Genomic DNA, 13,570 nt, shown 5'->3' on the forward strand with positions numbered 1-13,570 from the left:
GTCGCGAGTGCTAATAGCGACACAGACGTGTCCGAAGAAAACAGCAGTGAAGTGAACTTTCTTAAACTGAAGGCGATTGATACTGGAAAGTTCTAGAACATTTGAGTGAACTTGTCCGGTCGTGGTTGTGTTTGATTGACGAAAGTAAAGGCGTATTGTGAACTACTTTTCGATGCCTATGGAGCACACGCCGGTGAAAGTGAGTGAAAAAGCGAAGATGTCAGACCTGAGATCAATAATTCACTTGTGTGGCCAAGCAAAGGTAAAGGTTATTCACATTCGGAAGGCAATCGAAGAGGCTGATGCGGCTGGTGCACAGTATGATGCCGCTCAGCTGAAAGTGCTTTCTCGAAACCTGGAAAAACATTTCCAAAAGTATTTGGCACTCCATCACCAGGTCATGGCAGCTTGCCCTCCCGAGAGAGTCGAAGAGCAGGACCAGGGATACCTTGTTTTTGAAACCCACTACAACGAGACGTGTGTTCTTGTCGAACGAGCAGCCCAAGCATCTCGTTTTGTTCCCGTTGCCCAACACCAGCCAACTACTGAAAATCCACGAATCATCGTTCAACAGCAGCCATTGAGGGCACCGATTCCGACCTTCGATGGGAAACCAGAGAACTGGCCTCTCTTCAAGGCTATGTTTTCTGAAGTGATGCGATGTTCCACCGACTCGGATTGCATCAAATTGTACCATCTGGAACGATCATTAGTTGGAGCGGCTTCGGGTATAATCGACGCTCGCACCCTAAACGACAACAACTACACACACGCATGGGAAATTCTCGAGGATCGATTCGAGAATAAACGGGTAATCGTGGATACCCACATCCAAGGGCTGCTGAACCTCCGGCGGATGAGCCGAGAAAACCCGAAGGAGCTACGAGAGCTTATCGATGAAGTGACAAGACACATCGATGGGTTGGTTCTGATCGAAGATGAGCTGGATGGAATCTCCGAAAGATTTGTTGTCAACCTTGTGTCCGGAGCCCTGGACAAGGATACTCGAAAAGAGTGGGAAGCAACCATCCCACACAAGGCGATACCAACCTACGATGACACCATAACCTTTCTCAAGAAGCGGTGTGCCATCCTCGAACGCTGCGAAGAATCATCGAAATGTCCGATCAACTTGCGACCAACCGTTCCAATAAAGAATCCTGCCAACCCGGTGAGAAATTTCCAAGCTAAAATGTATACTATCATTGGAAGTTCCGAGGCAACCTGCGAACTGTGTCAAGGTGAACATCCCAACTTCAAGTGCGAGTTCTTCCGTGCAATGTCCATTCCTGAACGTCATGCAAAGGTTCGAGAGTTGAGGCTGTGCTACAACTGTTTGCGAAAAGGTCATCCGTGTAGTTCCTGTAGTTCCCCGCGCACCTACCAGAAGTGTCAAGGTAAGCACCACACACTATTGCACTTTGAAAACCCACCACATGTAAATGCACAACCCCTTAATATTCCTCCGGCAACCGCCCAAACTCTTGATGTGAACCAGAATTTCCCTGTAACTACTACTTGCTCAGTAAGCGAAGCTCCCCATTGATGTCTTTTGATGACCGCTGTTGTAAATATTTTGGATAGCAACGGCAAATTTCACGCATGCCGTGCTTTTTTGGATTGTGGGTCCCAGCCGCACTTGGTGACGAAAAGGTTGATCAATGTGTTGAATCTCCCACGCGTTCCTGCCAAGGTCGAAATTATTGGAGCCAATTCAAGGAAAAACACTCTTTCAGAAATGGTCAAGGTACAGATTAGTTCGAAACATTCTGATTTCCAAGCACAGTTGAATTGTCTCGTAACCGATCAAATCACAGGTATGATGCCATCCCGTAAGTTTGATACTCAATCATGGCTTCTTCCATCTGGACTACCACTCGCCGACCCAGCCTTCCACACTCCCGGGGAAATAGACCTGTTGATTGGAATTAAGCTATTTTTTAAGCTCCTTCTGCCTAGTCAGCTGAAAATCTCAGAAGAACTAACTGTTCTCCAGGAAACTCGCCTAGGATGGGTTATCGCTGGTGCTGTTGATGACGAAACCCCACCTGATCAGCAGCTATGCCATGCTGTTGTCCTAGAGCCATTAGCTGTATCTATGGGAAAGATCAGGTCCCTAGACATTGTTGAACCCTCTCCAGTACTAACTACCGATGCAATGCAGCAGGTTAAACCCACTTTCCTATGCAATGATAAGAACCAGATGAATAAACCCGATGCCGTTACAGACGAGGAATTGTCAGAATGTAAACCAGCTCGGATCGCAACACCAGTTGCTTATTCAGATACGTCTCCTTTCATGACCAATGTAATATGCTTCCAACAACCTCAGCAAATTGTCGGTTACGTTCAAAAACTTGAACCAAACGACAAACAAGCCTTGAAATCTGGACAAATTTTCCATTGGCTTGTTTCCATCAGCTCCGACGACCTTCTACATGTTGGTGATTTCATTCATAATTCCCAATTTCTCTATGATGTCAAATACAGGGTGGTGCAACTCGATGAGAATCACATTACAAAGTCTCTCGTTTCCTTCCGCATTAACCAACGATCGCTTCACCTACCAATAGGCCATTTACAAGAAGGAAGTGTTAACCCTGAAATTCTTGCTGGCAAATCAAGAGTTAATTTCACTGCAGCAATCTTCATTCGACTACAAGGACAAACATTGAGGATCGGGAGCTCGTCACTGTTTATCGCTAAGAGTACGAAGGCAAGGCTCTGGGAAACCGTGGGAAAGGGCACCAAGACGCACCTGAAGAAGATTATATGCAATGCTGCATTGACTTACAACGAGTATTGTTTCATTGGAGTTATCCGTCTAATGGCTATCATCCCCGGGCCTACCTTGGAAGATATCCCGGGTTACCGTTTGTCTCGTCGGAAACATCTACAGCAACTGCGAGATAAAACTCCACCGGTCTATATCGTCATCCAGTATCTTAATGGCCCCATTTCCATTCGAGTCAAAAACCCACAATCCAACAACGTTTCTGAGCTTTACCCGGGGGGTGAATGTTCGCAACCAACATTGCGAAAATATTTTTTTTTTATCATCCATCAAAGCCCATATTCCCAAACCTCTTTGCGAACATCAAATCCAAAGTGCAAATGTGTGTGGTGCATGGCAGCTGCGTTCGCCGGCCGGCGATGGTCTAGGCGAAGTTTTCCTCCACAACAACGGCAACACAGCATCGTGACGGCGTCGCTGACAGCAGTGCGCTGATTGGTTCGCGCCAATCCCAGATCGGCAACCAATCACCGTCCAGATGAGAAGCGGAAGAGAAGGAATTCAGCTATAAATATAGATGCCCTAAGCAGAAATTGTCATTACAGTCCACACTTTTGTGCAATAAACATCGCGGATTTAAAATCGTGTTTTTTCCCTTCTTCAAGCGAGCCGAAATCCAAAGGTCTTTTTCAAGACCAGAGTTAAAGAAATAATTTTCTTTCAAGGTTGAGCTATCACTTCATCGAGGCTACCTTCATCCGAAGGATCCGCCAGTTCCTGCAATGGTCTAGGATCGACCACCCTACATAAGAAATTTTTGAACACAATCAAATTGTGTTTAGTTTTTCTCTCAAAATGTTTTGGCCAAAATGAAAAAAAAAATATATGTACCGAATATTTTCTGGACCGCCCGCCAGCAGGTGTTAATTTTGAAAATTGGCCCGTTGTTTGAAAAGGTTGGGCAGGCCTAATGTAAACCATCAAAACTATTTCCCGCAAAAAATTAACGTGGTTAAAATAATGATAAGTTGAGTGCTGATTGAAGTAGGGTATCTGTTTCATTATTAATAACATGCTCCTTAGGGTGGCTCAAAAACACTTTTTCAAATTTTTTGATGGGCCGCCCTCTTATTCGGTTCTATTTGATGCCCTGATGCTCTGGACAAAATTTCAGCCAAATCGGTCAACGTTTGGGCGGTGCTAAAGTCGTTGGAAATTTATATGCAGAAATGTATGCAGCAACATCCTAAACCAGTGAATTGCAGTTCGACGGCACAACTTACGATAAAGAACTATGATACTCTTTCAGATCTTGAAGAATTTAATACAGTTATGCTGAAAACCGCGAGAAGATTAGAGTTTATTAGGCAAAGATATTGGCATTTTATTGGAGTGTTGTAAGGGTGAATTTATTTATTTTTCAAAGGTGAAAAACGAAATTTGCTCAAACCGTACTAAAGAGAAATGCTTATAACTTAGCCGGGCAAACTCAAATCTTCTCGCGTTTTTCTGTATTAAATTCTTCAAGATCTGAAAGAGTATCATAGTTCTTCATCGTAAGTTATGCCGTCCAACTGCAATTCACTGTTTTTGGATGTTTCTGCATACATTTTTGCATATAAACTTCCAACGACTTTAGCACCGCCCAAACGTTGACCGATTTGGCTGAAATTTTGTCCAGAGCATCAGGGCATCAAATAGAACCAAATAAGAGGGCGGCCCATCAAAAAAATTGACAAAAGTTTTTCCCATACTAATTTGAGCCACCCTAATGCTCCTATATCAATAACATTCGCAAAACAGGCAATTTAGGCTCAATTTGTGTCGTTTTTTGTTGTTATCCGGCGTGCTCACTGCTGAAAAAAATCACAAAAATGAGAAATAAAACAATTCACGCACCAATTCTTTGTTTTCGAATGGTATTGATTTAGGTACATGGTATGAATTCAAGGAGCAGTTCCCCTCTTACTGGTAACTACCGTCGCGTCGCAGGAGATGATATGAGTAGAATTATACAGCTTAGGCCAGAGGGCCCAAGATTCCCACGATACCTTTTTACGTACGGTTGTTCCGGAGTTTTGATAATTGACAAAACATTGAGGACCATTTAGGCTGTAAACTGGCGTGGATTTCACTAGTCTTCTCGCCCGATGCAGAAGTCGGTACGAATAGAATCATGTAGATTAGCCCCATGGGGGCAAAGACCCTCGTGGTGCCTTGTGTCTCGTTGAGCAGGAAATGACCAAACAATACGATCTCTTGGTCTAGGACATATTGTGGTGTAGCCGGTGGATTGACGGAACGACTATAACGGTCAGCTATCCCGCTAACACAAAACAGCAAAGACGATGGTGGCCGCTGTAAAAATGTCTCGAATGTGGATGATTCAGTCGAGTGAGATCCGAGCTTTTCTATTAATGATGCAATGCGTACAATGATTACTCAAAGCCCTTTTCTGCAGTCTTAGTGTTTGGACGTTGAAAATTTAAAGGGGTGGTACGACACAGAAGCATTCACTCCACTCAATTTATTTTCGAGCTGTTATCACCGTAGTACACAAAGCGGAGTTTCAAATCCAATTCAATCTACATGCGTATACTGACATGTTGAAGTACGTTAAGCGAAATGCCTTGGGGAACACGAATCTACTTACTGAAGGAGGTTTGCTCACCCTGACGTCCCACATCGTCGTCTTTTGATGTCATATGTAAACCATTTCGCATAAATTCATGCGAACGTTCCGAGCAACAGCGATTCGTTATTTGGTTTCATAAATGGTAGCACAGTGCAAATAGGATCAATCAAGTGACTGTTTGGAATTCACACATTCAATGAATTATTTTTATGAGCATTATCATTTAAAGAGAATTATGAGCATTTATCAATATTAAAACTTGATTTCAATCAACTCAAAGCAATTGTTGTTTTATTAAGTTCATTTGTTTGACATTTTTTTATTTTGGACAAAGATTATTTCACGCCATAATGTTTAGGAAAGTTACTCAAGCGCACTCAAAAGTTTTATTCGTAGACGAATTACATCAACATAAGGGAAAACAGTTACCTTTGATAATTCGACCTCAAACCATGAACATTACCCTGTGAAAATTGAACCATCTTTCTTTGTTTTTCATATGTCTCTTGCAGGCTCGATTACGAAAGCGTGCCGAAATCCTAGCTGGCAACAGTGCCAACCATCCGCTGAAGACGTCCAGTACGGGGAGCTACCTGCTTGAGATGACCGCCCTGCTAGTGATAGTGTCCACCAGTCTACGACAAAGGCTGCTTTTTTCGTCTTAGCTTTACCGCAAACCGTAAGCAAGTTTTTTTCTGCATACTTTTTTATACTAGAATTGCAAAGCAAATCTACGACAGCTAGACGCTAGGAAACAAAACCAAAACTAGGAATAACTTAAAAAATACAACAAATCATGAATCACTAATTCTTACTAAAACACATAAATAAGAGCAGAGATTTATAAGCAACCAATTTTTAACGATAATAATTAAAGTTAAGATTTATACACAGCGAAAGAATGAATGCAATTAGCAAAGTTTATAAGGCGCAAACGAAAGCAAACAGTTGATAAAGCGTATTTTTCGGTTGTTGAAAGCAACTTACCACCAGGTTACCGTTAAAAGAAATCTAAATAACAAAACCAAACTTTGTTCAATTTTCAACTTACCTTTTAATCAATCTTTCCACCAATAGCAATTTATCAAAACAAAACGAGAAACGACAGCCAGTGTACAGATAAGATTTACGTTACCCTCGGGTAATGGATACCAATTTTCTTGCCTTCGAAACTATAGACAATTTTCTATATCCTTTCTTAGGTAGTAAACAGCAGCAACATTCTCGGCATTCTTTCCCACACGGTGCATAGAGAACATCAAAGTCAGAAAACATTTTCCTATCTTCCATCGCACACACATATGGCACAATACAGGCTCCCCAGAGACGGGATGCTCCGAAGATAAAAAAAAACAACTTGTATCAGATTAGGTAGAGATAGATAAGCAAGATACGGCAGGAGATTTTTCAGATGATTTAAACGAGCTAAATTCACCTCAGAGAATGGAATGGCGGCTACATTGTTTGTTCTCCTGGGAAAAGTGGGTCGATGCGATGGTAGCACCGATTCAAATTTGACTAGATCCTTTTTGTTTTTCTTTGTGCGGCACTCGTAAGTTTCTAGCGCTGGCACTTTCTCTTAGAAAAATATGTGTTCATTATTAATTTTAAAACCCTGATTATTCCACCTAGCAGTGATAATGCCTTTCTCGATTCCTTCGTTTGATTTCGCCTTTGTGTGATACATATAAAAAAATGACGGTTTTTGCAAACGATTTATAGCTAATCTTCCAACCAACCTTCTATGGCTCAATACACCATTTTCTTCATAATTTTCGAACGCAATGACTGATCGTGATTAAATTTAATAGTGATCAACTAGTGTTATCAAATACAACACGTTGCGAGGAAATCGGTTATGAATTACTGTTTGAAAAATTAATGTTTTGGCTTTCGTGTGCACAATTTGCACACACACACATATACACACGGACAAACAGACATTTGATCAACTCGACGAGCTGAGTTAAATGGTATATAACATCATGGGTCGCCGAGCTTTCTGTGAAAACTTCGGATTTGGAGTGAAATGATAGTTTAAAAAAAAGGGAATGATTCCATATATTGTGCATTCGGAAATATAAAATGAGAAACAAATTAGAAAAGTGAAAACTATCACCGATTGTTTGTTTGCCAACAGCATAAGTATTGTCGAAAACTTTCGATGTAACACAGTACAAACATTTACCTAAAATTAAAAAAAAAAAACTAAACTACATTAAACTATATTAGACGAACTAATTTCATTTCAATTCAGAACCAACTTATTTGGATAATTATGTATGTGTTGGGAGGAAATAGAAGAATTCCAAAATAGAATTGAGCTCCGTGATTCTGCGAAGCTTTTTTAAGAATTTTACAATAAAGAAATTGCTCGGTAGAAATGTCGGATCATTATTGTTATTTAAAATAATTAAACATTTCAATAATGTTAAAATATGCGCAATATTTTGTATAAGGCTGACACGAATATTCTTGGCTTTCTGCATCGATATTATACCGAAAGGTAATTATTTTACTCTAAAGCAAAACTTTTTATAGGAGGCTGTAAGCTACCTTTTCATAGCGAACAGCAAGGCTCAGACTCACCTGTTGCGTCAGTCCTATTCCGCTGATGAAGAAAGGGTCCGCATTTTTACCGCAGGATACTACGTTGGGGTCACTTTCACAGGGCCTATCACTTGAACACTTTATTTAATTAATTAAGTTCAAAGTTTTTAACTAACTAATCATTTATTTAATTATAACAGAACTTAGTACAACTCAACAATAAAATAAAGAACTAGTTTGAACAATTGCGTCTTGTACAACAGAAAAATGTGGGGAAAGGTCGTTTGGCCGAAACCCATTCGGCCGAATGCCACTAGGCCGAACAAACCATTAAGCCGAAATAGAGGTGTGCGCCGCCGACAGTTTTTGGTACGCCGCCACTGCCGACATTTTTCATCGGCAGGCCGTCGTTCAAAACTTGTCACGCCGCTGATCTATAATTTTCCACGCCAATTCAAATTTTCAGTGGAGTTTTTAAAGATTAGTGCAATTTCCGTATAACTTCCTGATATATCTATACAAAACATCACGTTGAAACTCCAGAGAATTTTTCGTGAAGATACCAATTATTTCCATGAAAATTCCATACAATATCTTGTTAAAATTTCGAAGAGCTCTCAGTAAAAACTAAGCGTAAAAATTGCGAAGAAGTTCCCGTTAAAATAAAATAAAATATAGGCCGAATATGTCGTTTAACCAAAAAGACTATTTGGTAGAAGCCTATCCGAGCAAAGCTTAAGAGCAAATCGATAACTTGTTTTAATGTTGTTTTAATATTGGTTTCCGATAACAAAATAAGTACAAAAATCGACAGCAAAATGAGATCAAAATATGTAATCAATCATGTAAGTCATAAAAAACATAAACATATAAACATATCTGAAAACAAATTATGAATCAATTTGATTGACTGTGGATATACAACAGTAAAGCACATGTAAAGCATTGTCCATTTCGAAACATGTGCTGTGCATATGCACAGCCAAGATATTTAACAAAAAATGGTTTTCGTACGGCCGAGTTGCCGAATAATATGCAATTAATTGTCAATTTGATTGTCAAAATCAAAATATGTTTTCTATATGCTCTCATTATGTTTTCAGACTGTGCTAGGATATGTGGCCTAAAGTTATTTGGCCAAGAATGTCATTTCCTTTGGCTGAAAAAAATCGTGAATATGTCCTTTGGCCGAAAAAGTCGTTTAGCCGAAAGGGCCATTTGGCCGAAATGAACATCTATATATTGAAAATGAGTTGAGATTTCCTTCCTGAAGATTTAACTCGCGAACGAAATGACCGATTTGCAAGATTTTATTACTAATCGATTCGTTTTGGGATCCGTAAGGTTTGTATATACAAAAAGATGGTGAATTTAACGGGGAAGTCAGCTGTTGAGAAAAAAAAATGCACGGAAATTGATCTAGAGTGCGGTGCTCATTGTGACATTGTGACATTTTCAACAACCGGACAAGGTGGGTTTCTTTCGCTACTTTGGATATTTTCAAGTCAATAACGTGAGCATCTTTTGAATTTCGCCTCAAAAATTTGATGAACTTCCCCAGGAAATTCTTCAAGTTTTTCCAGAATATTCATTTGAAAATTATTTTCAGATTTTTCACGGGAACTACTTTCAAGTTTCGAGAACTCTTTGGGATTACTTAGATTAGCTCTTAGACTTACACACTTAAAATAAATCGCCGATGTCGGTAAAATTTTACCGAATTCTCAACAGCAGAACTGTTCGGTAAATAATTTTACTGATTTTCGGTGATTTTGACAGTTGAACAATGGAAAAAATTACAAAAAATCTGTGAAATATTTACCGAACAGTTCTGCTGTTGAGATTTCGGTAAAATTTACCGAATACTGTGAAATGAGTTAAGTGTGTAGAGAAGCTCTTTAGATTTACTAAGGAAAATTGTTTGGGATTTAGGGGGGAAGACGGCTTTGGCAGGTTTTGTTCTATTATTGGCAGGGGTTTTTTTTGTCGACCAAATTTTATGAAATTTGGCCACAATATTCTTTGATATGCAAAGAATGTTTAGGCCAAATTTGAGCCCAGTCAGTCATAAAAAAACCCCCTGCCAATCTTATATATAAAAATGAAATGGTCTGTGTTCGTATCCGCATAACTCGAAAACGGCTGGATGGATTTTTTTCATTTCTTCAGCAGAAACATTCGTTACAGTTTCCGACGGGTTTATATGATATTTCCTTATGCGAAAATCACGAATAAGGTTGAGTAAATCGTAAAAAACTAAAACTAAGAACCGTATGGAAATTTCGCATGGGCAGTCCACAACGCGCATTTTCGCCTACTATGCAGGACAACGTCTGCCGGGTCGACTAGTAATAGAACAAAACCTGCCAAAGCCGTCATTCCCCCTACATGAGAATCTCTTCAGAGATTTCACGAGAAGTTGTTCCAAATTTCTACAGGAAAATATTCGGAATATCCACGGAAAGTTCCTATTGAGTTTCTGTTGAGTATTCTTTGAAATTCACACAGAAAATTGTGACTGGTAAAAGAGATGCTTTAACGTTGACTTCCCCAATCTAGATTAATTAATTTTTTATCCTTTATTAGAGTGATTTTTTTGGCATAGCCAATTTTAAAACATCGGAAAAATGCTTGGAATTTTTGAGGATTTTTTTTTAGAAAAGTCTTTCTATTTTCGATTGAAAATTCTTGGTAAGTTCCATTGACCGAAAACGACAGACGACCGAACTGGTAATTTGGCCGGAAAAGCCGGTTGGCCTAACAGGTTGTCTGATCGAAACGATCGTTGGACAAAAACGCCATTTAGCAGAAATAGTTTTTTTTTTTGGCAGGATGGGCCATTTGGCCGAAAATGTCATTTGATCCAAGAGGTCATACGGCCAAATTTCAGTGACTGAACCTCGTACTGAACGGGTAATATGGTCAGAAATAGCCACTTGTTTGGCAAAACGATCTTTTTGTCAATTGAACTAAATTCCGTGGCCTCCCTATTTTAAGTCGATACTGGCCTTTAGGCCAAAAGACATCTAGCCAGGTACTATTTAGCAAAACTAAACGTTTCACGGGAACTGTTATGTAGTTTAACCGAAAGCCAAACGGAAAATTTGGCCGGACTTGTAAAAAGTTGTTTACCCTAACAGGTCATTTGGCTGAAAATGCCGTTCGGATGAAAAAGTCGTTTGACCGAATATACAAAGATCATTTGACTAAAAATGCCGTTTGGTAAAAAATGTTATTTGGCAGAAAGAGCCATTTGAGCCAAACATTTCTTTTCTACAACCTTCTTTGAAAAGTGTCGTTCGGCTGAATTGATCATTTTAGTTAGAAAGGCGCTTAGCCGAATAGAATTTCTTATGGACAATACACTAGTCGTTCGATAACTGCAACATGTTTTCGTTTTAATCGAATGGCGTTCGATAACTGCGACGCATTCTAGACGTTCAACAATTGCCATACGATTGTTCAGCGCTATGTAGCTATCATCGGCATTGACATCGAAGCTCAGCTGTCCGATAACTGCAAAACTGATGGAACTATCGAAATGCAGTTTAAAGCATTGCAGTTAAATTACTTTTAGTTATCCAACGTCTACTGTACAAAGAATTTCCCGTAGAAATCCAATAATTTCGAACAATTTTTCGTTGAAACAATTTGAACAATCTTCCGCGGAAATTCTAAAAAAGTTTCCGTTGAACTTACGGAGAATTTCTCGTGAACATTCCAGAGATTTTTTTTTTCGAAAACTCCTTAGAGTCTCCGCGGAAATTCTTAAGAATTTACTGTTTTATCGTTGGCCATACCAAACTAGCCGTCTATTCTATGTAGACTGAGAAAGCCAACGGGGAAACACCGCACTCGCACCGCACCGCACAAGCCGCACTCTCCTGCACTTATCACGAATTTTCTGTGCAAATTTGGAATAATACTCAACAGAAACTCAACAGGAACTTTTCGTAAATTTCTAAAGTTTTTCCTACAGAAGTTAAGGATATTTTTTGGGAAAATTCTGAAGTTTCTCATGTAAATTGCGACGAATTTTCTGCTGGAATTCCCAACTAATTTTATTCGGAAATTCCAAAGTGCTTCTCTCGGTATTTCCAATGATTTCTCGAAACTTCAAATCCAAAAACAAAAAAACAAAACTTATAGATTTTTCGAGAGAAGTTTATTAGATTTTACTTGCGAATTCAAAAGATTCTTCTTTTAATGTCCTGAAAATATCCCGAAAAAATACAAAAGAAAATCTTAGAAAAACGTAACCATAAGCCGAACGGTTACCATCGAAACCATCACTAGGCTGAAAGTTATTTGGCCGAATAGATAATTTGGCCGTCTCACTTCTCACTACTTATTTCCCACTTCTCACTGTGGAAAGGGAGTAGTGCGAAGTAAGACGTCTTACTTCTCACTTCTCACAGTAAGAAAAAAAGTGAGAAGCGCGAAGTGCGTAGAGAAATTTTCGTCCAAATGTCCTATTCGGCTAAATGTCCTATTCGGCCAAATGTCCTATTCGGCCTAATGTCCTATATTATTTTCCCAAATGACCTATTCAGCCAAATGACCTGTTCAGCCAAATGACCTATTCGGCCAAATGTCTTAATAAACCAAATGTCTTATAGGGCCAAATGACTTTCAGCCTAGTGATGGTATTCGGCAAAAACGGACCTTCCCTTCACCTACTTCGATGTACGCCTAAGTCGTCATGGTGACAACGGTCGCATCGTAACGTAAGCCAAGAATGTCCTCCTTCTGACAAAATGATCTTACAAATCAAAATAATTTACACAAAAGCTATTCATATTCAGAGTGTATGCAATATACATTAGGGTGGCTCAAAAAACACTTTTTCAAATTTTTTGATGGGCCGCCCTTTTGTTCGGTTCTATTTGATGCCCTGATGCTCTGGACAAAATTTCAGCCAAATCGGTCAACGTTTGGGCGGTGCTAAACTTGTTGGAATTTTATATGGAAAAATGTATGCAGAAACATCCAAAAACAGTGATTCGGAGTTGTACAACACAATTTACGATCAAGAACCATGATACTCATTCAGTTCTTGTAGAATTCAATACAGAATGTTATGCTGAAAACCGCGAGAAGATTAGAGTTTATTACGCAAAGATATTAGCATTTTACTGCAGTGTTGTAGGGGTGAATTTATTTCTTTTCAAAGGTAAAAGAAACGAAATTTGCTCAAACCCCACTTCACAGAAATGCTAATAACTTAGCCGGGAAAACTCTAATCTTCTCGTGGTTTTCAGCATTACATTCTGTATTAAATTATTTATGATCTGAATGAGTATCATAGTTCTGTATCGTAAGTTGTGCCGTCCAACTGCAATTCACTGTTTTTGGATGTTTCTGCATACATTTTTGCATATAAACATCCAACGAGTTTAGCACCGCCCAAACGTTGACCGATTTGGCTGAAATTTTGTCCAGAGCATCAGGGCATCAAATAGAACCGAATAAGAGGGCGGCCCATCAAAAAAATTGAAAAAAGTTTTTCCCATACTACTTTGAGCCACCCTAATATACATCCATCAGTTTATGATGGAGTCTATCAAGCGTTCTAATTTTCTTATCCTACAAGTCAGCGAACTGCTCGGTAGTATTTATGAGGCAATAATGCCACAACAAAGTAGCTAAAA

The 13,570-nt window shown here is 39.4% G+C and overlaps 1 protein-coding gene across 1 annotated transcript in view; it reads left to right on the forward strand.

The window, feature by feature from the left end:
- The window catches only part of LOC134219544 (integral membrane protein DGCR2/IDD-like), a 214,993-nt gene that overhangs the window by 161,395 nt on the left and 40,028 nt on the right, over positions 1-13,570 (forward strand). Inside the window, exon 5 of the mRNA XM_062698290.1 lies at positions 5,882-6,048. Coding sequence (XP_062554274.1) covers positions 5,882-6,034 — 153 coding nt within the window. The 3' untranslated portion in view covers positions 6,035-6,048. The remainder of the gene's footprint in view (positions 1-5,881; positions 6,049-13,570) is intronic.

This window comes from Armigeres subalbatus, chromosome 3 (genome assembly GCF_024139115.2).
Source record: "Armigeres subalbatus isolate Guangzhou_Male chromosome 3, GZ_Asu_2, whole genome shotgun sequence".
Taxonomy (NCBI): domain Eukaryota; kingdom Metazoa; phylum Arthropoda; class Insecta; order Diptera; family Culicidae; genus Armigeres; species Armigeres subalbatus.